The 26,321-nt window shown below is 41.5% G+C and overlaps 2 protein-coding genes across 2 annotated transcripts; both read left to right on the top strand.

The window, feature by feature from the left end:
- The first annotated feature begins 17,281 nt into the window (after positions 1-17,281).
- On the top strand, positions 17,282-20,285 carry LOC109179583 (exocyst complex component EXO70B1-like). Its single transcript, XM_019329086.1, has 2 exons — positions 17,282-18,787; positions 19,660-20,285. The coding sequence occupies exons 1-2, from the start codon at positions 17,282-17,284 to the stop codon at positions 20,227-20,229; spliced, it is 2,076 nt and encodes a 691-aa protein (XP_019184631.1). The 3' UTR covers positions 20,230-20,285.
- Positions 20,286-21,679: 1,394 nt separating this feature from the next.
- On the top strand, positions 21,680-22,864 carry LOC109179582. The gene has a single exon (XM_019329084.1). It carries the CDS (start codon positions 21,680-21,682, stop codon positions 22,862-22,864), a length of 1,185 nt encoding a protein of 394 aa, XP_019184629.1.
- Positions 22,865-26,321: the final 3,457 nt, after the last annotated feature.

Genomic DNA, 26,321 nt, shown 5'->3' with positions numbered 1-26,321 from the left:
GATTAATGGTATGAGACATTAGTCACCAAGGTACGACAGTGGTCCTCGTGGTGGCCATGACGTGATTATGGAGTTTGTGACCTGTGTGTCGAGTTCACATATTTCTTGGGAGGCATGTGTTGCCAAGGCATGTGTTTTCATGTGTGTGATCGGTACCTCGTGTACTATGAAATTGGTGGTGTTGTTGGCGGTCGTTGGTGGATGGGGACGACGGTCCTCGGAGCGAAAAGGTTAGACTTGGTTGTACAGGGGTCCTAGAGGTACAGGTTGGAACTAGACAAAAGGTTGGGGGTAGCTATAAGGTTGGAACCGGACATAAGGAAGGCATATCAATTCGTGATGGGTGATGTCACGAAGGCTTGTGTAGCCGTTGTTGTGTATTTCTTTATTTGTGACGTGTGATGTCACAGAGGTATGTGTTGCCAATGGTTGTGTCCTTATTCTCTTGTGTTATGCATGTTGGGTGTTAATCTACTGTGTGATGGTAGATTATACCTTGAGCCGTTCTTGTGAGTCGTTATTGCTTCTTATCGTATTGGGATGTGTTCCCTTATCTTTTGTGAGTGCATAGAGTCTTGTGTTGATCTCAATCTTGGCTTTTGAAATTGATATATACTATATCCCGTTTCGCAAATGATTTTGTATACATATAAACTATCTACATATGATATTTCACATGTATTGGTGGGTTACCAGCATCATTCGCTGACCGGGCGTCGTCCCATATCTTATATGTTTCTTTCAGGTGCTGAGTAGACGAAAGCGTGGTCTAGAACCATGTTAGATTAGATCCCTTTATTTTGAGACGTTGTGGCCTGTGTGCCAATGTTAGACTTTAGTATTCCTATTTCTGAATGAATTTAGATTGTGAATTTATGCAGATGTTTCGCCTGTGCGTTCACCTTTGAGTTGGCGTGGCATAGCACCCTTTATTTCCTATTCATATATTCCCTGTTTAGTTTTCCGTTGTGTATGATGTTATGACTAGTTATCTACCTGTCTAAGGCTTAATTTAGCATGGAAATTAGGGGGTGTTACAGTTGGTATCAGAGCCTATGTTTGAGCCTAGGAAGGTAGAGTCTAGACTTCTAAGTGGATAAGTGTGGTTTGAGACCTTAAGGTGACCGTAAGAATATAAGTGTTTTGGCTTAGGATTTCTTAGGATGCGCGATGAACTGAGTGTTATTTAGAGTTGTTTGCTTGTTTGTTGTCTTGTTGGTAATCGTGTTGTTGTTGTAGAAGCTTGCGATGCCTCCTCGTCCTCGCGCGCGTACGCCGGAGACCCTGACGAATGAGCAGCTTGCCCAGAACCTCCAGCAGTTGATGCAGACGATTCAGACCCTCAGTGAGGCCTTGTTGCAGAACAACCATCCTGTGCCACCTCCTCAGCCTGCCGGGCATAGGGACATGGGGCGTCTCGTGTCAGGTCACAGGCCACCGACCTTTGCGGGTGAGGAAGACCTGGTTATCTTGGAAGAGTGGATGAGGACGTTTGACAAGATCTTCTCGGTTGTTGGCTGTCCGGAAGAGCGAAGAGTAGAGCTTGCAACGTTCTACTTCTGTGTTAGGCCGATTTATGGTGGATGCATGAGGGCCCAGCTTACCTTGAGGAACCTGAGTTTGGTTGGACCGCTCTCAAGGATCAGATGCGCGAGAGGTTTTATCCGGCGCATGTTAGGGCTGCAATGTATGAGGAATTCCTCCATCTCCAGCAAGGATCTCTATCGGTGGTTGAGTACCACAAGAGGTTTCTAGAGCTTGCGCGTTTCGCCCAGATACTTGTGCCTACGGAGCTCGCCAAGGTTGATAAGTTTGTAGCTGGCTTAAACTACGAGGCACGGAAGGCCCTAACCGTGAGTAGGCCGAGTTCTTTGAAGGAAGCATACCTGAGTGCCGCGGATTTGTACCGTGTTCAGCAGCTGCAACGAGGATCTTATGAGCTTGCAAGGAAAAGAACTGAGAGTGGAGGCTCTTCCAGCTTCAAGAGGCCTAAGCTGAGTTTCCAAGCCAAGAATGCACCATCTCCAACCCAAGGACCCAACCGAGCGGAGCATGGAAATCAAGCCAAGACGTTTTCTTGCCGTAGATGTGGAAAGGTGCATGCGGGTCAGGATTGCAATGGCCAAGCGTTTCGGTGCTACCGTTGCGGGGATAGGGGTCACAAGGTCACCGAGTCCCCTCAGCAAGCCAACCAAAGGGCGTTGCCACCACCCCCAGGAGCCGGAGGAGCAGCAGGAGGTAGTTCGAGCCGTGGAGCAGCTAGGTCTAGGCCATCAGGAAGGGTGTTCGTGATGGGACGATTGCAGGCAGAAACCGAGGGCTTGGTGGAGGAAGAGCTAGCAGGTAACCTTTTTCCTAGCCTACCCCTTGTCTTTAGAACGCATCTTGTTTCTGGTTGTCTTCGTGTGTTGTCTTGGTTCCTTCGTTGCCTATTTGAATTGCCTTGTTATCTTTGCCACGTTTTTCCCTTGGTGAATGATTCTTTTCGTTGTAGCTGTAAGCCTTCTTTGATGAATAATTTCCTTACTTTCATGTGTGAGCCTTTTTATGGAGTTAGTTGTTTATCCGTAAATAAGTCATGCTTGGGTTAATTCCATAATCTTTGCACATGAATATTTTGCAACCTTTTCTCCTTGTGAACCACCTAAAATCCTTCCTTACAAGCCTAAAAAACCAAATAGATTTTAATTTGTGAGCCTTGAGTTTTAAACCCAGGTATATCACTTGTCAACCCAACTCTCTAACCACTTAAACTAATTATGTTTCTTAAAACCAACCCAATTTTAATTCCATCTGAACCATAAATTCTCACTTTCCCCAAATCCCCAAATTAAATCATCTTTTTCCAAATTTCTTCCCCAAATCCCTAAACCCCCAAATTCTTCTCTCCTTCTTTCCTCTACCCGTGTGCAGCCGAGATATCCCCTCCCCACCCCCCGTCGACCTGCCGTCGCCGATCAGCCGCCACCACCGCCGCCCACCGGAGCTTCGTCGTCGACCGTCGTGCATTCGCGAAGTCGAGCAGCGAGAGGGAGAGCAGCGAGAGAGAGAGAGAAAGAGAGAGAGAGAGAGAGAGAGAGAGAGAGAGAGAGAGAGAGAGAGAGAGAGAGAGAGAGAGAGAAAGGGAGAAAAGAAGAGGAAAGCTTTGGGTCATCTCCAATCATGCCTAGGAGGTCAAGTTTGGCAAGATAAGCGGAATGGGTGGATGCCCATTATCTCGTTCTTGAAGGTAAGGTTTTTGACCTGGAATCCTTTTCTAGTTCCTTGTTGGATGTGCTTAGATTTCAAGGTTTGTTAGATGGGTTTCTCGCCATAAGGGCAGAGACTTACCCCAGTTTGGTTAAAGAGTTTTACCGTCACATGGTTGTGAAAAAGGATGTTGGTAAGCTTGAAATCACCTCTAAGGTGAGAGGTGTGAAAGTGGTTTTGTCTGAAAAGAGGCTAGCTCAGCTTCTGAGTTTATCTGCTTCGGGTGTTGCTCAGTACAGTGGTAACTCGTGGATTAGTACGGATACCATGGGGCATCGGGACTATTTGAGTTATTTGTTGGGTCGCACGAGTGGTTTCACTCAAGCCTCGAGGCCGGAGAAGAAGTGGTTGTCCGCCGAACAAAGGATTTTGGTTATGCTTGTGTCAGATTGCTTGTTGCCCAATAACAACAAAAGTCGGTTGTTGGGGAAGTTGGAGTGCACCTTTGCTTTTTGCCTTAAGAATATGGTAAAGTTCAACATGTCGGCTTTGATGTTGCAACATATGGTCTTCTATCGTGATCATAACCGAAAGAGCCTACCGTATGGTATGGTGTTGAGTTGGATTCTTGTCAAGAAGGGTGTGAGCATTGATGGTTGTATCCCGAAGCCCGTTGGAAAAATGGTGTTGGATGCCATTAATTTGCGAAGTTGCAACTTGTTTCAGTTGGACGATGGTGATTATATCACTCTTGAAGAGGTTGCAAGGAAGGCTCCCGAGGAAAGAGCAGAATTGGCAGATGAGCTCGAGATCCCTGTTGGTAAGTTGAACCTTGTTGTCCAGAGCTTGGGAGGCGATGTAGAAGACGAGGGTGAAGCAGGCCAAGAAGAGGAAGTGGAAGCGCCAGAAGATGCCGAAGTCGAGGAAAGCGATCCGGAAAGCGAGGAGAACCAAAGGAAGAGGGAAGCCCGAACCAAGAGGGAGCACGATGCTATGACGCACGAGGAGCGTGTGGTCACCTTGCTACATCAACAGAACCGGATGATCGAAGAAGGCTTCGCTTTCATGAAGACGCAGTTTGTTGCCGTTCACCAGAGGCTAGATCAGATTGAGGCCAGCTCAAGCCGAAGAGGAGGAGACGAAGAAGAGCCCGAGGAGAGCACCGACGAGTCGGAGAGTGAGTCGTTCTAGCTTAGTGTTGTGGTAACCTCGTTCACCCTTTTTCTTTAGCTTGTGTTATCTTTTAGTTGTGCTACCGTTGCTAGTTGTTGTGGGTTGCTTCGTGTGTTTGTTTTGCTTGCTTGCTTAGTTGGTTTGTTGGTTTAGTGGTTTGTGTTAGAAGTTAGAGGTTTAGACCTTGGTGGTTGGGTAGAAGTTGTTGGTTGTGTTTGGTTTAAAGTTTGATATGCTCATTATCTCCGTTGATTATTTCTTTCAAACTCTCGAATGTCATGACTTCTTGCTTATGTTTGATACCTTTTGAATCATTTGAGTTTTGACCAAATAAGGATGTTCTTGACACTCTTGTCACATTGTTGTTCATTTCTCGTACCCAAGCTTCGGGGACGAAGCTTCTTTGAAGGGGGAGAGGATGTGACACCCCGTAATCCAAATTCAATTAAGGGATTAATTAAGTAATTAATCATAATCCAATTGATAATTTAATTCTTTAAATTCCTTAAATTCAATAGTCGGGGACTAGTAATTGACTAGTCAACCCAACAGTCAAAGTGTTGTACCTAAAGCTTTGTGAGTGGTTCCCTTGTTCCCTTACACCTCTTCATTTTAGTAAGGGCAATAAAGATATTTCACCCTATGTTAGAATTGCAAAGCTAACCTAGAGGACACTCCTCATTCTTTCCCCTTACACTTCCTAAACTTGAGCTCCTCCTTCTCTCTAAAAGTTAGATAGCTTTTCTTCCAAGTCAAGTTGGAGCTTTACCAAATCTTCAAAGTTTGTCTTCAAGATTCCACCTTAGCATCTAGGAGGGTAAGATCTATGTTTATCTTGTGTTTTTAGTGTTTTCTAAGGTGTCTTTCCTTAAAGGTAGAATCTTTATAATCTTTTGGTGTGTTCTTGAAGTGGGTGTGGAAGGTGAACCCTATTAGGAGCTTGGTGAAGTGTCAAGTGAAGGTTTTTTTCTACAAGAGGTAACCCATGCTCTACAAAATCTATTTTGCTTACCTATATGATGATTTATTGGATTCTACATGTGATTTTGCTATGAAATGTGAGTGTTGATGCATTGTCTTGTGGAAATGCATATCTAGAGCTTGTTATTAGGGTTCATGTGTGCCATTGCTTGGCTATTCCTTTGATTCAATTCATTTTGTTGTATTTGGTGAGATTTGGCATGTTTTGGACTTGAATTTGAGCTTGGTGTTAAAAATCCCCGAAGGGATTATTTGGTACACGGTTGTGTACCGCGGGCGGAACGGCGGGTAGAGCTCCACCCGCCGCCCCACCTGCGGCTTACAGGCCGGTGGGATTGGTGTTCCTGTAGGCGGAACCACGGGTGGGGGTCCACCCATTGCCCCACCCACGGGTACATATATGGAGTTGGGCGGGGATTTGTTCCCCGTGATTTTTTTGACTCGGTATTTGGTCTTTTGACTTCCCCATGTTCTTTTGTGGAACTATTTGAGCGTCTTCTTGTTGTTTCGTATGTCTAGAACTATATGGTAGGAATCCATGTAGGTTTTGGTGTCTTGAATCGTGCTAAGTGTTCAACCTTGTGATTCGTTGAACCCTGGTGAGTCTTGTGTGTTCTTCAAAATTATGTTTGGTTTACCCGTTTGATAAGCATGCTAGTTCGGTATTTAAATGCTAGCGTGTATGTTGTTTGTCCTTTCCTATTGTTGATGATGACTTGTGTTAATCATCATTGTTGATGGACTGTGATCTATTCCTTGATTGAGTATGATTTCATATCTTCGTTGTGATCCGTTGATTAATTCCTGTTGTGGTGTGGTGTGTGTGGCTGTACCTGGATTGCACGATTAATGGTATGAGACATTAGTCACCAAGGTACGGCAGTGGTCCTCGTGGTGGCCATGACGTGATTATGGAGTTTGTGACCTGTGTGTCGGGTTCACGTATTTCTTTGGAGGCATGTGTTGCCAAGGCATGTGTTCCCATGTGTGTGATCGGTACCTCATGTACTATGAAATTGGTGGTTTTGTTGGCGGTCGTTGGCGGATGGGGACGACGGTCCTCGGAGGGAAAAGGTTAGACTTGGTTGTACAGGGGTCCTGGAGGTACAGGTTGGAACTAGACATAAGGTTGGGTGTAGCCATAAGGTTGGAACCGAGCATAAGGAAGGCATATCAATTCGTGATGGGTGATGTCACGAAGGCTTGTGTAGCCGTTGTTGTGTATTTCTTTATTTGTGACGTGTGATGTCACAAAGGTATGTGTTGCCAATGGTTGTGTCCTTATTCTCTTGTGTTATGCTTGTCGGGTGTTAATCTACTGTGTGATGGTAGATTATACCTTGAGCCGTTCTTGTGAGTCGTTATTGCTTCTTGTCGTATTGGGATGTGTTCCCTTATCTTTTGTGACTGCATAGAGTCTTGTGTTGATCTCTATCTAGGCTTTTGAAATTGATATATACTATATCCTGTTTCGCAAATGATTTTGTATACATATAAACTATCTACATATGATATTTCACATGTATTGGTGGGTTACCAGCATCATTCGCTGACCCGGCGTCGTCCCATATCTTATATGTTTCTTTCAGGTGCTGAGTAGACGAGAGCGTGGTCTAGAACCATGTTAGATTAGATCCCTTTATTTTGAGACGTTGTGGCCTGTGTGCCAATGTTAGACATTAGTATTCCTGTTTCTGAATGAATTTAGATTGTGAATTTATGCAGATGTTTCGCCTGTGCGTTCACCTTTGAGTGGGCGTGGCATAACAACCTTTATTTCCTATTCATATATTCCCTGTTTAGTCTTCCGCTGTGTATGATGTTATGACTAGTTATCTGCATGTCTAAGTCTTAATTTAGCATGGAAATTAGGGGGTGTTACAATTCATAATAGTAGAGTGTTTTGTTTTTTGTGGTTTTTGAGGAGTTTTTGTAAGTATGATTAGGAATGAGATTATTGGAGGGAAGAAAAAAAAAACAAAACTAATTTTAAAATAATAATCTGACATTTAAAAAATAAAAAATAAAAAATAAAAACAACAAAAAAGTCATAGTGACTGCCAGTTAGCACCACTCTGACATGCCCTAGCTGGCTCGTGGGCAACACGTGCCCGCTGGGACGCGAAATGAGCCTAAACGTGCGCTTGTTGAGCATTTTTTTTTATTATGTAGGAGAAAAATTTCTCCAAAATCTCTTCACCACATTAGTTATGTGCATCATTCTCAAATTTTTTCAATGAAAACTCCAAAGAAACGACTAATAAGGGTGCTTTGATAAGGCATACTTAAGTAATATTTTTTTTAATAAAGATGGTTTGTTCTTTTTAAAAAGTTGGGATACCAAATCATGAAACTCTGAAGAAATTTGCAATACACAACATTCCGTTCCATCACTAATGTGTCCAAAAGCTATATATGTGCTCGTCAACTGCTTCCTTATTGGTAAATATCAATCCCATAATGAATTTGGAGCCAACGTACTTCTCTCAGCTATTCAAATCTTTTATATATATATATATATATATATATATATATATATATATATATTAATTCTTCAATGTTTTTCTGTGTTTCCAGCTTTCCATTATAATTTTTCAAACACTAAAAAACAAATTAAAAACTAACACAAGTGTAGAACAGGTATTTGGCGGGCCTAGGTTTGACATGCATGCCCCTTACTAGACCAAGGACTAAGGGTCCCTATCACAACAATAATATGCAAGGTCTCACATGCTAAACACGCACGGTTTAAAAAAAAAATTAAATCCTAAACGATCTTTCTTTCTTATGTTCCAAACGTTCACGACTATTCCAAAAACATAATTAGTCGATAATAAAGAGTCCAAAAACATAGTTTGTATAAATGCATGATTGAAAAGTATTTCAAAATGAATCAAATTAAAACTAGTCTCAAAAGTCCATATAGAAATTTTTGTCTAAAAAGAATTCTTATAGGTCAAAATCATGTTAAACTCATCACTTGGCTAGTCAAAATAAAATATAATTCCTAAAAATTCATTACCCAAAAGACTAATCTAAAATGACTGAGTATATGTTTTGGCATCATCAAAAGAGTGAAATTGTTAGGAAAAAAATGTAATATAGTTTTGATGTGCCAAAATTGTATTTTTAGAATTTCTTATATTTAATTTTGAGTCTAGTGTATCAATTTCAAAATAGACTTGAACTAAATATCCTACGAAATTTCAAGGAAAAGAAAGCCTTTCAAAATATTGATACTTAGAATTTATAACAAAAGGTTTAAGCAGGTCGATGGACAAGGCAACGCCTATTTTGCTTGGAGTCAGAGTTGGAGTTTAGAACTCACAGTGTTCAAGGGTCTTGTAGATTATTTGTTATAAATTTAAGAGTTAATTATTAAAATGGTCCCTTGACTATATTTAAATTACTAATTTGGTTTTTGATTATGTTTTTTAATCAATTAAGTCCCTCAACTTTAAAAATTTTAATCAATTTGGTTCTCCGTTTGTTTGACTGTTAGTCAACTGTTAACTTGGGACCAAATTGGTAATTTTGCTATAGTCAAGGGACCATTTTGATAATTAATTTTAGAGGTGGGCAATTCGATTTAGTTTTCTCGAATCGAACCGAACCGAACCGAACTAGTTTTATTCGGTAATATACCGAACAACCGAACGATATTGAATTCTTGTATACGGAACAGTTTGATAAAAAATTGATCCGAATTGTTCGGTAAAATATTGAACTGAACCGAATATCGTTTGATTTTTTTTTTTTTAAACCAAAGCGTCAAACTCACCTCGGTTTAGCAATTACACGTTCGCCACTTTGTTCTCAACTTTTCTCACCTCCTAGGCAAAAATATAATAATAATAATAATAATAATAATAATAATAATAATAATAATAATAAAAATAAATAAATAAATAAATAAATAAATAAATAAAAAGTAAATCCAAGTCCCTTGCTGTTTGCTCTTTCGTTCAGCTCATGTTCTCACAGGTATCTCTCGTAAATGTTTTATTTGATTTCTTTAAGGTTTGTTACAAAGGTTCTATATTATGTATTATGGTGTTTACATAGTCCATATCCAAAGTCTAATATATAACAAAATAGCAATCCAAAGTTCAAAAGGTATTCGCTTCGGTTCAGTTCGGTTTTTACTGAACAATACAATTCGGTTCGAATTTTTACCGAACCGTTCGGTATACAAGAATCTATTACCATTCGATTGTTCGGTATATTACCGAATCTAACTAGTTTGGTACGGTTCGGTTAGAAAAAATTGAACCGAATTTTTCACCCTTAAAATTAATTACTAAAATGGTCTCTCTTGACTATAGCGAATTACCAATTTGGTTCCAAGTTAACGGTTGACTAACGAATAACCAAATTGGTCAAGACTTTTAAAGTTGAGGGACTTAATTACTTAAAAAAAAAATAGTCAAAAATCGAATTGATAATTTCATTATAGTCAAGGGACTATTTCAATAATTAACTCTAAATTTAATGAATGAGAGCACATGAAGCATTAGAAGGTAATCGCTGCTATTCTACAAGATGACATTCAGACATGTGTTCGAATCCAAGCATTGACATTTATATCGGAATTTGCTAATAACATAGGACTACAGGCTGATTCGGTCATCTGCCTTGTATACATTATGTTGACATGGAGCATTGGTAAGCGATTTTGATGATATTGTGTTTGGGCGTGTGTTCAATTCTTGCTGAGAGCAATTTTAAGGAGGACTGGACATGTGTTGAATGCGAGCAGCAGAGCTTGAAGTATCTAGGGATGACAACGGGGCGAAGAATTGAAAATAGTTCCTTTCTTCGGCCCAATTAGGCGGGCCCCAATCAATTCTTAATCAAAATTTTAAATTAGTGTAATTTTTAATTTTATATAGAACACATATATTGCAATTGGAAGGTTTTTATACACACACACACACACACACACACACACACACACACACACACACGCACACATATATATATATATATATATATATATATATATATATATATATATATATATATATATATATATATATATATATATATATATATATATATATATATGTTTGTATGTGCGTGTGTGTGTGTTAATGAACGTAGGTACATATCATGTTGGAAAAAATAGCTTAAAATGACATAAAATGGCATATTAAGTGGCTATTTTGTGGTACAATTATCAGTGGGGTCCACTTCTGATTTGGGCCGGGTCAAAGTGGATTCGGGTTCTTCGTAGTGAAACGAAGAGATTGATATATTGTACGCTCAAAACGGATAATGGTTGAATGAGATATTGATTCTCAAAGTAGACCCATTTGAGTTGGGAAATGAAGGGAAAAAGTGAGCTTTGTCCCACATTGGTTTGAAGCTTGTAGGATTGTATAGCCAACTGGTGAACACGAGCTCTACTCTCTTCTTTAGCCAACCGGTGTTCATACTTTAAACAAAGAATCGTGACCAACGTGAAGATTAAACTCTTTTGTTGAAGCTTCTACTCTCTTTTGTGAAGATTAAACTCTGCTTCTACTCTCTTCTTTAGCCAATCGGTGTTCATACTTTGCTTTGTTTGCCGGGTTCTTTGTTTAGGTGCTTAAACAAAGAATCGTAGCACGTTTTATCCTGGGAAACCTAGGCTACAACGCTCCTAGCACTTGTGGGAGGTAGCAAATAAGGTTTTAAGGAAAAGAACAATCTGTTCAAACTCGTGCTAACCTCTACCCAAATTGTTCCACATTTTCCTTCCCAATTTTTCTGTTTTTCCCATAGAATAATAATCTTTCTGTAGAATTATTATTTTGGGATTTTTCCACCTTATTACCCAACATATCATAATATAATTAAGCTCAATATAATAATTTAGATTTAGGATGAGACTTGAGCACAAAGCCACAAAGAATAAAATAAAATTATGTAACAAGGATTTGAATTTAACCCAAAATATACAGTCTTCAAATAGTGCCCAAAAAATATGGGGTATTACACTCTCCGAGACTCAAATGATGAGGAGAGTCATCCAAAATTTCAAGCAAGTTCCGAATGAATCCGTAGTCAAATTTTGGGATAGGTTCAAAGAGTTAAGAAGAAAACGTTCTCATCATGACATCCAAGGATGTGATTTAATGATGGCTTTCTATGAATGTTTGCTTGACAATTCGAAGGTCCTGGTAGATGCTTCTTTTGGTGGATCATTCACGGTGTTAAGCCTACTCAAGTCGAAGATCTCTTGGAAAAGATTGCAATGAATGACTCAACTTGGTACTCGGAAAGGTCTTCTCAATGACTTGTAGGAGGCATACATGAGGTAGAACAAATATCCGTCTTGTCGGCAAAGGTGGATAATGTGGCTACTATGGTCCAAAAGCTAGCTCAAATCACTCTCAAGAATCAAAATGTGAGCTATGCTTCTACTACTTCTACTCTTTCAAGACCATGGTTGCAGTAGGCGCTAGGCGCTAGTCGGGCGCCTGGGCAGCGCCTAGCGCCTAAGCGGTCTAGGCAGCGCTATGCGGGCACCCAAAAAATTTAAAAAAATAGTGACAAACTTGTAGTTTGACAATTTTAATGAGACTGTTTTAAACATTCAATCAAATAACACATCCAAATAAATGAAATAACGATAATTTATAAGTCATAACATCATAATAATATTAAAATCAATAATTAATGAAAGACAACATGGGGCGAAATTGGTCAAAATTAGACAAAATCAGTGAAAATCAGACGAAATCGGTCAAAATCGATTGACTCAGCCGAGTTGACCGACTCGGCCGAGTTAGCCGAGTTTGACCGAGTTGGCCGCCTAGGCGGCCGGCCGAGTAATGGCCGACTATAATCAAAAGCGGCACGGCATGGCGCCGCCTAGCGCCGAGGAGGCCGCCTAGGCGCCGAGGAGGCCGAGTTTTACAACACTATTCAAGACCAATCATGATGTGTGAGCTATGTGGAGGAGAACACAATTTGGGAGAGTGCCTTAATGATTATTTGAATCCTCAATCTCCCATGGGACATGTTGATTTGGTAGGATATAGTAGGCCACAACAATCATTCCAACCACAACAAGGGGCCTACGATCCTAATGCATCAAGAAACCATCCTGATTTTTCATGGAGTAACCCAATGGAAGCGGAAAATCCCCAAACTTTGGCAATAGAGGACCACCTCCGAGATTTCAAGGGCAACAAAATTTTAGAGGAGGTCCAACACAACAATTTAGGCTAACTCAAGGTTTCCAAGCTCCTACCACCCAACCAAGGCAATCATTGCCTACTTTGGAAGCACCACCTCCACTGAATTGGGAAGCTATGATAGAAATGATGCCCAAGTCCAAATTGCAAAGTGATGAGAGATTTAGGCAAATGAAGGAGAGGTTGGATCGATTGGGTGCTGACAACAAAATGTTAGAGAATCACATTGCAAATCAAGCTTCAACACCAAAGTCATCGGGAAGTTGCCCGCTTGCCCCGAAAATCCAAGGGAGCACATGAATGCTATCACTACTAGGAGTGGAAAACAACTTGAAGGTCCACCTTTGCCCACTAGTGATCAAGTTCTCAAGAGGAAGCCAGAAGATGAAGTTGAGAAAGTAAAGAAAGATGTTATTATCCAAACCAAGGGAAAGGATTCAAGCCCAAGTAATTCCAAGGAAGATGAAATTCAAGAGATTGAACCTATGGTAAAGCAAATCCCACCCTCCCATTCCCACAAAAGTTCAAGAAGGCTAAGGTGGAAGAAAGAAGAGCAAAGTTTTTGAGCTTGATCAAGCAATTGGAGATCTCCATTCTGTTGCTTGATGCCATCACCGAAATCCCTTCATATGCAAAATTCTTGAAGGAGATTTTATCTAACAAGAGGAGATTTGAGGATCATGAAACCGTGGCGGTCAATGAAGAGTGTAGTGCTTTAATCCAAAACAAGCTTCCCCCAAAGCTTCGAGATCCCGGCAGTTCTCTATCCCTTGTGTCATTAGATAATCTCTTGTACAAAGAGCTTTGTGTGATTTGGGGGCTAGTGTGAGTTTGATGTCATATTCTTTGTGTAAGAAGTTGCAACTTGGAGAGCCAAAACCCACCTCCATGACTTTACAATTGGCGGATAGATCCGTGAAGCACCTCGTTAGAGTTCTTGAGGATGTTCCGATGAAAATTGACAAATATTACATCCCGGGTGACTTTGTGGTCCTAGAGATAGAGGAAGATGCTAAAGTTCCCATTATCCTTGGGAGGCCATTTTTGGCAACCGCCAGGACGGTGATTAATGTCAAAAAAAAAGAACTTTAGTGCTTGAAATTGGAGATGGCAAAATTGAATTTAATGTTTTTGAAATGAATAACAAATCTCCTTGTCTTGATGAATGTTTTTGTGTAGATACCATTGATTCTTGTGTTTGTGAAACACTTGAAGGAAGCATTTGGGCATCTAATGATCCTTTGAAAGTTGGCATGAGAGACACCATTGAGGAAGGGCACATGGATGAAGGCACAAGTGGTGGTGACAAGCCTTTTGATGCAAATGATTCATTAACACCACCACCAATGTATAAAGCATTTAGCCTTGGGAATCACTTGACTAGTCAAAAAGAAAATAATCATCCAAAGGTAGAATTGAAACATTTACCATCTGAGTTGAGGTATGATTTTCTTGGTCCCAATTCTACTTATCTTGTAATTGTGAATGCCAATTTGAATGATGATGAAATCAAGAAGTTGTTGCATGTGTTGAGCATTAGTGCATTAGTGCATCCTATTGCATGCATAGGATGTATTTGGAAGATGGGCACAAACTTAACATTGAGCCCCAACGTAGGTTGAACCCAAATATGAAAGATGTGGTGAAAAAGGAGATTCATAAATTTTTGGGGGCGGGCATTATCTATCCTATCTCGGATAGTAAGTGGGTTAACCCAATCCATGTGGTTCCTAAGAAATGGTGGACAACCGTAGTGAAAAATGGAAACAATGAGCTTATCCCTACTAGGTTGGTCACCGGGTGGATAATGTGCACCGATTATAAGAAGTTGAATAAAGGCACTAGGAAGGACCATTTCCCCGTCCCCTTTATTAATCAATTACTTGAGAGGATGGCCAAACATGCTTATTTTTATTTTCTTGATGGCTTTTCGGGATTCTTTCAAATTCCTCATCCGTCTAAATGATCAAGAAATGACTACCTTTATGTCCTTATGGTACCTTTGCTTATCGGAGGATGACATTTGGGCTATGTAATGCACCGGCAACATTTCAAAGGTGCATGGTAGCTATTTTTTCAGATTTTATTGAAGAAATTGTGAAAGTTTTTATGGATGATTTTTCAGTTTATGGATTGTCTTTTGATAATTGTCTTGTTAACTTGGATAAAGTGTTGAGTAAGTGTCAAGAAGCTAATCTTGTTTTGAATTTGGAGAAATGTCATTTTATGGTAACTAAGGGGATTATTCTTGGCCACAAAATTTCACAAGACAGCATTGTGGTGGACCCGACAAAAGTGGAGGTCATTGAGAGATTACCACTACCCACCACCGTTAAGGGACTAAGAAGTTTCCTTGGGCATGCGGGATTCTACCGGAGATTCATCAAAGATATTTCAAAGATCTCAAAACCTTTTACACACTTGCTTTCAAAAGTTGCTAACTTTGTTTTTTATGAATCTTGTCTTGAAGCTTTTTCTAGGTTGAAGAAGGCTTTGACTACAACTCCCATTATGTCAGCACCGGATTGGAGCCTCACCATTTGCGATCATGTGTGATGCTAGTGACTTTGTCGTGTGAGCCGTTCTTTGTCAAATGAGGGATAAGAGCTTACATCCAATTTATTATGCAAGTCACACTCTTGATGAAGCTCAAGTCAACTATTCCACCACCGAAAAAGAGATGCTTGCGGTGATCTTTGCCATTGAAAAATTCCGGCCATATCTTGTGGGGGGAAAAGTGATTATCCATACTGGCCACTCGGCACTCAAATATTTTATCAACAAGAAAGATGCCAAGCCAAGGTTAATTAGATGGACCCTTCTACTTCAAGAATTTGACATTGAAATCAAAGACAAGAAGGGATCCGAAAACCTTGTTGCCGATCACTTGTCAAGGTTGGAGATTCACGAGGAGGTGGTTCGAGAAGAAGAATTGCCAATTGATGACAATTTTGTGGGAGAACAACTCGTGGCAATCAAAGCCCTCTTGCCTTGGTATTCCGATTTGGTAAATTATGTGGTTTATATTGTTGATGCTTGTACTTAAAGGCCTAAATTGCTTGTTTCATTGCTATATTTATGTATTGATGGGAGTTAGGGCATATATTAGAGTACCCACAATTGCACTTGACTATTGCTTATTTGAAAAAAGCATTTGGTTAAGGGATTTTAAGATGCTTGTTCTTGTTCTTGTATTATGTTGTTGGAGTTATGGGAATAATTCCCCTCTTCTATGCATCTCCACACTTGTTTGAACCCAAATTTAAATATTTCACTTTAGATTGGCACTAGGTGATTAAACACTCGACCTCCAAAAATCCAGTCTTACTCTATTGTATTCATCAACTTGCTTGCATTGTTCTTTTTAATTACTTATACTTTTCCAAGCAATCATCCACCATTTTCGCTAGGATTAGTTTCTTATTAATTGATTAGTAACTAGTGTTTGATACGCTTTGCTTCCTTGTGGATCGATAACCCCGAATACTTCGTGTATTTGATTGTCAAAATATGATACAATCAGTCAAGGGGTTCGGTATTCGACATTGGCAGTGGATAACATCTTCCTAGAATCCCTATTAATGCATAACCTACTTCCTACATAGGACTCTACATGGCACCTACTCAAGGAAAGCTTAATCCAAGTCCCATTTTCCCTTTAGTTTGTTTACTTGTGTAATTGCATGCGCACTTTGCTTTCTTGCATTGCTTCCTTTACTTTCTTGTTGTTATTACTCTCTACTTCGCACATGTTTCTTGCCTAAGCGTTGAGACCTAGCTTCATGTGGCCCTCGTGCATTTATGGTTAACCATGCATTAACCTATTCCCACGTGTCATTCCTTGAGAATGACATCTCGAAGAAGATTCATTTTGCTCAACTTTGTTCCATCCACCACGACACTTCAATTTGTCAAATTAATCCCAAGGTTTTCCTAGATTGAACCCGACATGGAAGCTATGCACAAGTCATCTGTAACTTTCGCAATCGGCCCCAACAAACCATTTAAACATAGTGATGGTGTGGTACAAGTCACTCCTGGCATTTTGACTTAGCGAAATATAACTACCTAAAACACAACTTTTTGTATCCTTGCACATTGGTTCATCTGTAGTAACTTATACATACACAATGCTTGTTGTAGCCTTACAAATGTTTTTTTCAAATCCAACCGTTTTCAGTTTTCTTTCTCCTGGTCCCTTCAATTCATTAGTGTCATTAATTCTAATAATTTATAATGGTATAAGTTTACATTTATAATTGTTTGTAAGTTTACATTTTTTCTTTATTTTTATTGTATTGATTATTTATATTGGTAAAATTTTACAATAGTTTCTTGCATTTGACTAGTTTTGATTAATATAATAATAATAATTGTTTTTGTTTGTGTATATACAACATAATATAATAATATTATTATATATTAGGAGATGAACGCAATGGGAGATCGTGGGAAGCAGAAATGACCTTCTCAACGAAGTCAACTACTACCGACCATCTTCCGCAATAATCTAAATATATAATTAACGATAAACATCCACTCTGTATATCTCGAACTGTCGTTCCATTCAGGGCTTTACCTAATCAGCATACAAAGCTAAACGTTGTTTAATCTTCATCCCCTCCTCCGCTCCATTATCCTTAATCATATAATATATCTGTTTAGATCAATAATATATGTATTGATGATATGTTGTAATGACCAAACTTCTTGATTAATTGCTTTGCAAGGGTCCTTCAATTCCATGCATGAAGATGACGAAGAGCAATTGGCAAAAATGTCGTAGGAGCTTTAGCATGAAAGCTAGGAGTACTGTAGGTGATATAATACCACATTCATTCTCTACTGGAGAATTATATGCCATGGTAAAAAGTGGCAACGCCAAAGGCGGTGGCAATGGCAACGCCAAAGGCGGTGGCAACGGCAACGGTACGGGCACCGACACCGATACCGGCACCGGCACCAGCACCGGCACGGGCACGGGCACAGGCACGGGCGACGGTGACAGCGGCTATGCATTACCTAATGGTAGTGGTGATGAAAATTTCGATCTGTTATCTCTAGACGTTGATCGGTTCGCTGCCATTCTTTCCAGCGTTGCAGACAAGTCCAATCCGCCGGAAATCCCGGACGTCGTCGGCCAATTCTCCGACGTAATTGAGTCCAAGGTGGCCAAGTATCATCCCGCCGGAGAGTGTCGGGACAGGATGGAGAGGGAAGATGATGTTCCGCGTTTGGTGGGAGGTGTTAAAAGGTTGGCGAAACTGAGGGATAGATTCGCGAAGTTTCCGGACCTCACACCGTCGCAGCACCGGATCAGCACCGTCTTGCATCTGGCGATAACGTTCTTAGAAGACGAATTACGGTACTTGCTGGAAGATTCCAGAATTCAAATTTCCTTCGAGGAGGAGGATGAGGAGGAGTCCAATAGTAAGGATGATGTGGAATATCCAGAGGATTTGATGGGGAGAATGAAGATGATCGCCGGCGCGATGGTTTCGACCGGATTTGAAACGGAATGCTGCCAGGTTTATTCGATTGCGCGGTGGAATTGGTTTTCCGAGAAGATGAAAGCGCTGGAATTCGAGAAGTTGAACATGGAGGACGTGCAGAGAATGCCTTGGGATTTACTGGGAGTAGAGATCACGAGATGGATCACAATCGTGAGAAAGTGCTCCAAAATTCTGCTCCCGGCGGAGCGGAAATTGGGGGAATCCGTTTTCTCCGATCACCCCTCCGTTTCTCGGACCCTCTTCTGCAATCTGGCCCGCACCGTCGCGATCCGGCTTCTGGATTTCGCGGAGGCGGTGGCGATGACGAAACGCTCCACCGAGAAGCTCTTCAAATTCCTCGACGTGTTCGAGACCGCGCAGGAGCTCATCCCGGTGGTCAGCGAATCCTGCACCAACGATTACCAGAACGAGGTGAAATCGGAGATCGAGGCCGCCCTAGAGAGGCTGGGCGAAGCGGCGGTCAACATTTTCACAGACCTGGAGAGCTCGATCAAGAACGATGTCGCCAGAATTCCGGTCCCCGGCGGCGCCGTACACCCGCTCACTCGTTACGTGATGAACTACCTGAAATACGCGTGCGAGTACAAGGACACCCTGGAGCACATTTTCCAGCAACACGGCAAGGTGGGGTCGTTGATCCACGACGGAGAATTCACCAATGGCGGCGGCGCGGAAACAGAAAGCGGCGATAGCAGCCCGCACAATAATCTCACAACAACCCACCCTACAACACCATTTTCGATACAGGTGTAAGAAATATTGTTTTTATGTGTTTATTTATTTGTCATACAAATTTGGCAATAGTCATAGATCTTACTTCGTCGTGCCTTAACATGCAATCAGTACGACGGTGTTAATAGTTATGCAAATATGAAAACAGTGTTAAAAAATGTACAACACAAAATACACAATTAAGTACACAACGCTAACAACGCACCATTAGTTAGGTATAAAAACACCATTGTTCAGGAATGTATAATTAAGTGTTGGGAGTTATGATGTATTTGTTTGGGTGTGTTGTGCGTTTTGTGGTCGATTTGTGCATTTCATTGTTATGCAATTTTCTAACACTATTAGTGCCTTTGTTAACATTATTGGTGTCTTTTTTAATGTACAATTAGATGTAGGGGAGTTGTGATGCATTTTGTTTGGGTGTGTGATGCGTTATATTTGTGCATTTCATTGTTGTGTTGGTGCCTTTATTAACACTATTGTGCCTCTTTTTAAGTCGTGCCAGGCACGTTAAAGCCCGCCGTATATGAGCAAAAGTCAAGATTATATGCCTAAATTAAGACAGATTATAAAGTGAATTCCATTTTTGATCTTACTGTTATAGGGGTTTTTCCAATTTTAGTCCACTATAATTATTTTTGCCACATTGCGTCCACTATTATTAAAAGTGTTTCAATTTTAGTCCATTTTTAGATTTTTCGTGGACTAAAATTGGAACACTTTTAATAATAGTGGACGCAATGTGACAAAAATAATTATGATGAACTAAAATTAAAATGACCCCTATAACAATAGGACCAAAAATGGAATTCACTCCAGATTATAATACAACTAATCTACAATATTATTGTTTACATATTTATCTAATTTCCATATTCCAATAACAGGTAATCACCATCATGGACCTCCTGGACGCAAACCTGGAGGCGAAGTCGAAGTTGTACCGGGACCCCGCCTTGCGTTCCATATTCCTGATGAACAACGGGCGATACATCTTACAGAAAGTGAAAGGCTCGGCGGAGATTCACAAAGTGATGGGCAACAACTGGTGCCGGAGAAGATCCACGGTGGTGAGACAATTCCACAAGAACTATCAACGAGAGACGTGGGGCAAGGTGTTGCAGATCTTGAGCCATGAAGGCTTGCAAGGGAACGCCAAGGCATTGAAGCCAGTGCTCAAAGAAAGGTTCAAAAGCTTCAGCACCATATTTGACGAGATCCATAGATCGCAGAGCACGTGGGTAGTGAGTGACGAGCAGCTTCAATCGGAGCTTAGGGTTTCCATATCCGCGGTCATCATTCCGGCCTACCGCTCTTTCTTAGGGAGGTTTAGACAATATTTTGACAACACAAAGCATGCAGAGAAGTACATCAAATACCAACCTGACGATATTGAGACTTTGATTGAGGGATTATTTGATGGTAATACTGCATCTATGGCTAGGAGAAGGTTGTAGCTAGTTTTAATATAATTTGTTATGTATGTTACGTTGTGCAATACAATTTCATTCATTAAATCTAGAGTGAATTCAATTTTTTGTCCTATTGTTATAGGGGCGTTTCTAATTTTAGTCGATCTTAATTTTTTTGTCACTTTATAACCACTATTATGGAATGTGTTCCACTTTTAGTCTAACAACCTCCATCAATGTCTTATACCAACTATATATTTCATTTCAATCTTCTTCTTCCAAATATTGTCTACTAAACTAGTGACTTAAGTTCGTGCAGGTTATTTTAATTTGTTTCAAACTGTATTACTCTTATTTTCTTTTCTTTTGATGTGCTTGTAATATATAATCTTAAAAATGATTAGACCACATACAGGTCAATATTATAACTAGGTGTGCATACTATTAAACTTCTATATTTATTTTGGTCCCATAACTTTTTAAAATATTTGTGGTTCAAAGATAGTGTAATTCTTTTACTATGCTCTTTATTCTTTTTCACTAAAAGGGATTTCAGCAGCAAATTTGTCCTTTCACAAATTACAAGTGAAAAATAAACTTGTGCTTTGATCACAAATGTAGCACAAATTTTTCCCAGATTTCACAAAACACCAAGAGTTTGTTACTAAGCCTCTTTCTACACCAACCGATGCATGCAACTTGTCCTTGAAATCTAACTTTTAAACTTTTTACAGGAACTTTACTTGTTTGGGTAAGTATCATCATTGGATGGTGTGCCAACATCTACTTTTAGCTGATCAAACGTATTCACATAATCTTGGATTAACTCAGGCAAGGTCGCGTAATTCGGAATATCTAAACTAACACCTGAAATTCGAATCAAATTTTAAATTTCGAGTGAACCCGAATAGTTATCGATTCGGATATTTTAAATTTTGGTATATCCGAATATAAATTTGGTTCGAATATTGGGTATTAAAATTTTATCCACACCCGACCTGAAACTCGAACTAACCAAAATTTTATTATAAATATAGTAATATAAATTATATATTTAGTTTTTAAATGTATTTTGTAATTAATAATATAATAATGTTTAAAAGTCTCTTAATTAATTATTAGTATTTTGTCATATTTTTATATATACACATATGTATGTGTATAAATATATGTATTATACACTTTAATATACTTACTTATATTTTAATTAATTATTTATTTATTTTGATTCCAATTTCAATTTACTACCAAACAAAGTGACTCCTACTAAAATTACATTATCTATCTAGCTACTTGCATAACGATAGAAACGATTGGAGAAACGCTCTCTTGTCAGCGATCTGAGGAAGATCGAGATCTGTTAGAACGGAGTACGAAGAAGGCCAAAAAAGGTGACAGATCGGGAGAAGGATCCTCGACACAGCCAGCGCTCGACGGGCTTGATGGTGTTCCCGAAACGCCGATAGAGGTCTTGATGACGAACGACGAACCGGCCATGCAGGTAACGCATGTAAGTGAAACAGTGCTTCCTGTAACCCATCCTTCTTTGATACAGGTTCCGGAGGCATCTCGTCGAATGTACGCCGAGACTGTCTCTGGGCAGGATGAACGGAATGTGCGACAGACAGAGGAGACGATGGAAGAGGAAAGCGAAGAGGATCTTTCGGATGAGGACGACGATGACCCTCTCTGCCCGACGATCCGCCTAACACGGGCTGAGGTGAAGGAAATTCGAGCACCATGGCGGAAGGCGATAATCGTAAAGGTGATGGGGAGAAATGTTGGATACGCATATCTGTTACGTCGCCTTACATCCATGTGGAAGCCAAACGGGAAGATGGACCCGATTGCCATTGATAGTGGATATTTTATCGTCAGGTTCGGGGCAGTGGAGGACCTGGAACACGCGATGTTTGAAGGACCATGGATGATCATGGATCACTACCTAATAGTGAAGCCATGGGTGCCGGATTTTGATCCTTTTTCCGATGTCACGGAAAAAGTCCTGGTATGGATTCGAATCCCTTGTTTACCTGCTGAGTATTACAGTTTGATTTTTCTCAGGAAACTAGGCAATAAGGTGGGACGTACGATTCGGGTAGATCAAGCGACGAGTATGGTTTCCCGAGGGATGTTTGCTAGGGTCTGCGTCGAAGTTGATATAACGAAGCCTTTGATCTCGAAGTTCACATACAAGGGTCGCGTGAGATTGGTAGCATATGAGGGTATTCATATGGTTTGTTTCACATGTGGAGTTTATGGCCACAGCCCTGAGGCATGCCCAAAAACGACTAGACCGGAAGCTGAAAAGAGTGATGATCAGCGTGCGGAGGGCGTTAGCCATGCTGTAGGAGAGAAGCATGGGGTTACTATTGGCGCAGAGCCTTTCGGAGCTTGGATGATCGCCCCTGGGAGGAGGGCGCGAGCGGGTCCCAGGCAACCAGTGAGACCTCCGCGGGCTACGGAGGAGAGACGACGTGGTGCGGTTGCCGAGCGAGATGGTGGAGCGCAGAATTCGAGGTTTGGGCCGCTTTCCGTGGAGGACACAGAAATCGGGGACCCAGAAGTGGCGGATGTGGTAGCACATGTCGACGAGGCAGATCCGAAGAGGCCACCACCGGTTGTGGCGGAGGAAACGCAGGGCGTTCGAACTGGATTGGTTGCGGGTACTGGTGCGTGAAGACCGAATGGGGTCGCAGTGGAAAGACAGATTCTGAATGAACCTGCAGGGATGAGTCGTGCACAGGCAGCCAGAAGGGACGTAATCACACGAGCCCGGGGAGGTGGCCGAGTTGGAACTAGGCGGGCGGCGGAAGAAGATGAACATATCGTTGTTCGAGGGGAGCAAGGTGGACTGGTGATTCACTCGTCAAGAGTTTTTGCTGGAGACGAGATTGGCGATCTCCCGTCACCAGTTTGGGAGCCCACGAACGAGCACCACGCCGACCCTCCAGAACGGGTGGATGAAGAGGGCGATGTAGTGATGGCCCTTGGTACAACCCAGGATGGTTTTGATGGGAATGAGGAGGCCAACATTGGCCTTTGAGTACTTTCTTTGTGTGTTTTGAATGCTGTGTTCTCTCCCTGGGGTTTATTTTTCCTTTTCTCCCTGCTTTGTTTAATGGATTTTTTGCTCTGGAATTGTCAAGGGGCGAGTGGAAAGTCATTCCACCGTGCCCTTAAACTTTTATTGCAGGTCTACAAACCCAGCATCCTTGGTTTGTTCGAGCCGAAAGTTTCAGGAGTGCAGGCAAACAAAATTTGTTCTATGTTCGGCTTCTCGGATTGGTTTCGAGTGGAAGCTGTGGGTTTTAGTGGGGGGATCTGGGTTCTCTGGAAGGACCCGGTTCATATCTCAGTCCTCTTCACTCACCCGCAGTTCATTCTTTTGCAGGTTTCCCAAAGTGGACAACCGTCATGGGTGTTTGCTCCGGTGTATTAAAGTCCAGCTCACAATCTAAGACGCAGATTATGGCGCGATCTGACTCAATCCAAAAGGGGCCCACAAGGACCTTGGCTCGTGGCTGGGGATTTCAATTCGGTCACTACCAAGGATGAAACGGCCAATTATATTTCTTACTCATCCCAAAGAAGTGCAGATTTTATTACTTGGATCCAGGATGAAGGTCTTATTGACCTGGGCTTTACGGGGCCTAAGATGACTTGGGTAAAAGATGGGTCGACGGATTTTATAAAAGGAGCCCGGCTAGACCGAGCCTTGTGCAACTTCGAGTGGCGCGTTAGATTCCCGGATGCTTCGGTGGAGCATCTGCTAAGGGTTGCATCGGATCATGCCCCTTTGTTGATACGCTTACACGGGGGCCGAAAGGACAACCTTTCTAACCATTTTCGTTTTCAATTTCAGGCTGCTTGGCTCACAAATCAGGACGTGTCAACATTAGTGCAGCGGACCTGGGACACCGGAGCTGGCTTGACCGTAAACATTCAGAAGGTGGCTCATGATCTTAATATTTGGAATATGGAGGTGTTTGGAAATATTTTTAAACGAAAGAAAGACCTTTTGGCCAGAATTAGAGGTATTCAGAAGGTTCAAGCTAGCAAGTCCCATAATGGTTTGGGAAAATTGGAAAAGAAATTAAGAAGTGAGCTGGAAAATACCCTTTATCAGGAAGAGCTTTTGTGGTTCCAAAGGTCGAGAGAGGATTGGATAACATCAGGGGACAGAAATACCGCCTACTACCACGCTGCTGCTACAATACGCAAATCCCGCACAAAGGTGTCCGGGCTCAGGGATGAGGATGGAAATTGGCTTCCGGAGGGGCCCGGTCTACCGGAACACGTTAGAAATTTTTTCATTAATCTTTTCACCGGGCCCACGACGACTCAGGATTGGCCAAGTAATGAGCTAGGTTTCCCAAGACTTAGGCACACGGTTTGGAGGGTCTTTAATAGACCAGTCACTAAGGAGGAAGTGCAACAAGCGGTCTTCGACAGGAAACCCTTCAAAGCCCCGGGCCCAGATGGTCTTCCAGCTGGTTTTTACCAGCACATGTGGGACATAACCGGAAATAGCGTCTTTAATTTGGTAAGGGAGGCAATCAACACTGGTAGCCTTCCTGAAGGCTTAAATGATACCCTGGTAGCGCTCATTCCAAAAGTCCGGGGTCCTGATACGATCAAGCAGTTCCGCCCAATAAGCCTTTGCAATGTAAGTTATAAAATTTTAACTAAGACAATTACTAACCGGTTGAAAATCATTTTGCCTCAGGTGATCGGACCGCACCAAAGCTCGTTTGTCCCAGGAAGGCAAATTTCAGACAACATTATTGTGTACCAGGAAATTTTGCACTCAATGCGGGAAGCCCGTGGCAAAAAGGGGTTCATGGCTATTAAATTGGATCTAGAGAAAGCATACGACAGACTATCATGGGACTTCATTCGAGATACTTTGGTACACGCAGGTTTTAATTCTAGTTGGGTAAATATTATAATGGCATGTGTTTCTACTTCTAAGCTTGCAGTTTTATGGAATGGCGAATGCCTCGACCAGTTTACACCTGAGAGAGGAATAAGGCAAGATGATGCCATGTCCCCAGCTCTTTTTGTTCTTTGCATAGAACGACTTAGTCATTTAATCCTAGCAGAAGTGAACAATCGAAACTGGAAAGGAATTCAATTGGCCCCAGACGGACCAATTTTGTCACACCTCTACTTTGCTGATGATATGGTACTATTTAACGAGGCTTCTGAAGAACAAGTTGAGGTTGTACAACGCTGCTTGGATTCCTTCTGCAGAGTGTCAGGACAGAAAATCAGTCTCAATAAATCACAGGTTCATTTTTCCAAAAGTACATCGTCAGAGATGGCAACCAGGATTGCAAACAAGTTAGGTATTGAGGAAACAAAAAACTTGGGACGATACTTAAGTGTACCCTCCCTTCATGGTCGGATCACTTGCAACACGTATGCAGGTCTCTTAGAACGAATTGCTAGCAGACTGGAAGGATGGAAAGCTAAAACGCTATCTCTAACCAGGAGAATAACTCTTGCGAAATCCGTTTTAAACGCAATCCCGGTCTACACCATGCAGATGGCGGCGCTCCCGAAAAGTGTCTGCGCCGAAATTGAGAAAAGAACCCGGCGTTTTATCTGGGTAGAAATGATCAGACGGGGGGAAGGAAAATGAGCTTGGTCAATTGGGAGTTGGTTACTACGGGGAAAGCAAATGGAGGTCTTGGTCTAAGGAAGCTGCATGAAATGAATGCGGCTTGCATGGTTAAACTCTGTTGGCGGTATCGAACGGAACCCACAGCCCTTTGGGCAAAAACTCTGGCTACCAAGTATAATCATAGGGTGGGCGCTACGATGGACATCTCGAGTCGACGTAAGATTTCAAATGTTTGGCGTGGTATGTGTGGCGCCAATAACAGCCTGGAGATAGGCGTCATGCGAATTGTTAGGGATGGTAAAGCAACGAGGTTCTGGATGGATAAGTGGCTGGCCACTTATCCTTTATACGAAAAATTGCTCCATCCGTTGAGCCTTCCGGAATTGTACGCAAACGTTGAGGAGTACTGGGACCAAGCCAAAGGTTGGAAATGGGAGATTCTGGAGCAGTCCCTACCGCGGGAAGAACTTCATACTCTCGCTGGCTTTGAGTTAACAGAAGCAGGCGT

Source organism: Ipomoea nil, unplaced genomic scaffold, assembly GCF_001879475.1.
Source record: "Ipomoea nil cultivar Tokyo-kokei standard unplaced genomic scaffold, Asagao_1.1 scaffold0937, whole genome shotgun sequence".
In the NCBI taxonomy this organism is placed as follows: domain Eukaryota; kingdom Viridiplantae; phylum Streptophyta; class Magnoliopsida; order Solanales; family Convolvulaceae; genus Ipomoea; species Ipomoea nil.
Note: the sequence above shows the minus strand (reverse complement) of the source record. Positions and strands in the feature narration are given on the sequence as shown.

What these genes read in the sequence shown, in the direction of transcription:
- LOC109179583 (XM_019329086.1), top strand. Translation starts at nt 17,282, where the DNA reads ATGACGAAGAGCAATTGGCAAAAATGTCGTAGGAGCTTTAGCATGAAA. An exon ending in CAACACCATTTTCGATACAG is followed by an intron (nt 18,788 to 19,659) that starts GTGTAAGAAATA and finishes TTCCAATAACAG; the next exon opens with GTAATCACCATCATGGACCT.
- LOC109179582 (XM_019329084.1), top strand. Translation starts at nt 21,680, where the DNA reads ATGCAGGTAACGCATGTAAGTGAAACAGTGCTTCCTGTAACCCATCCT.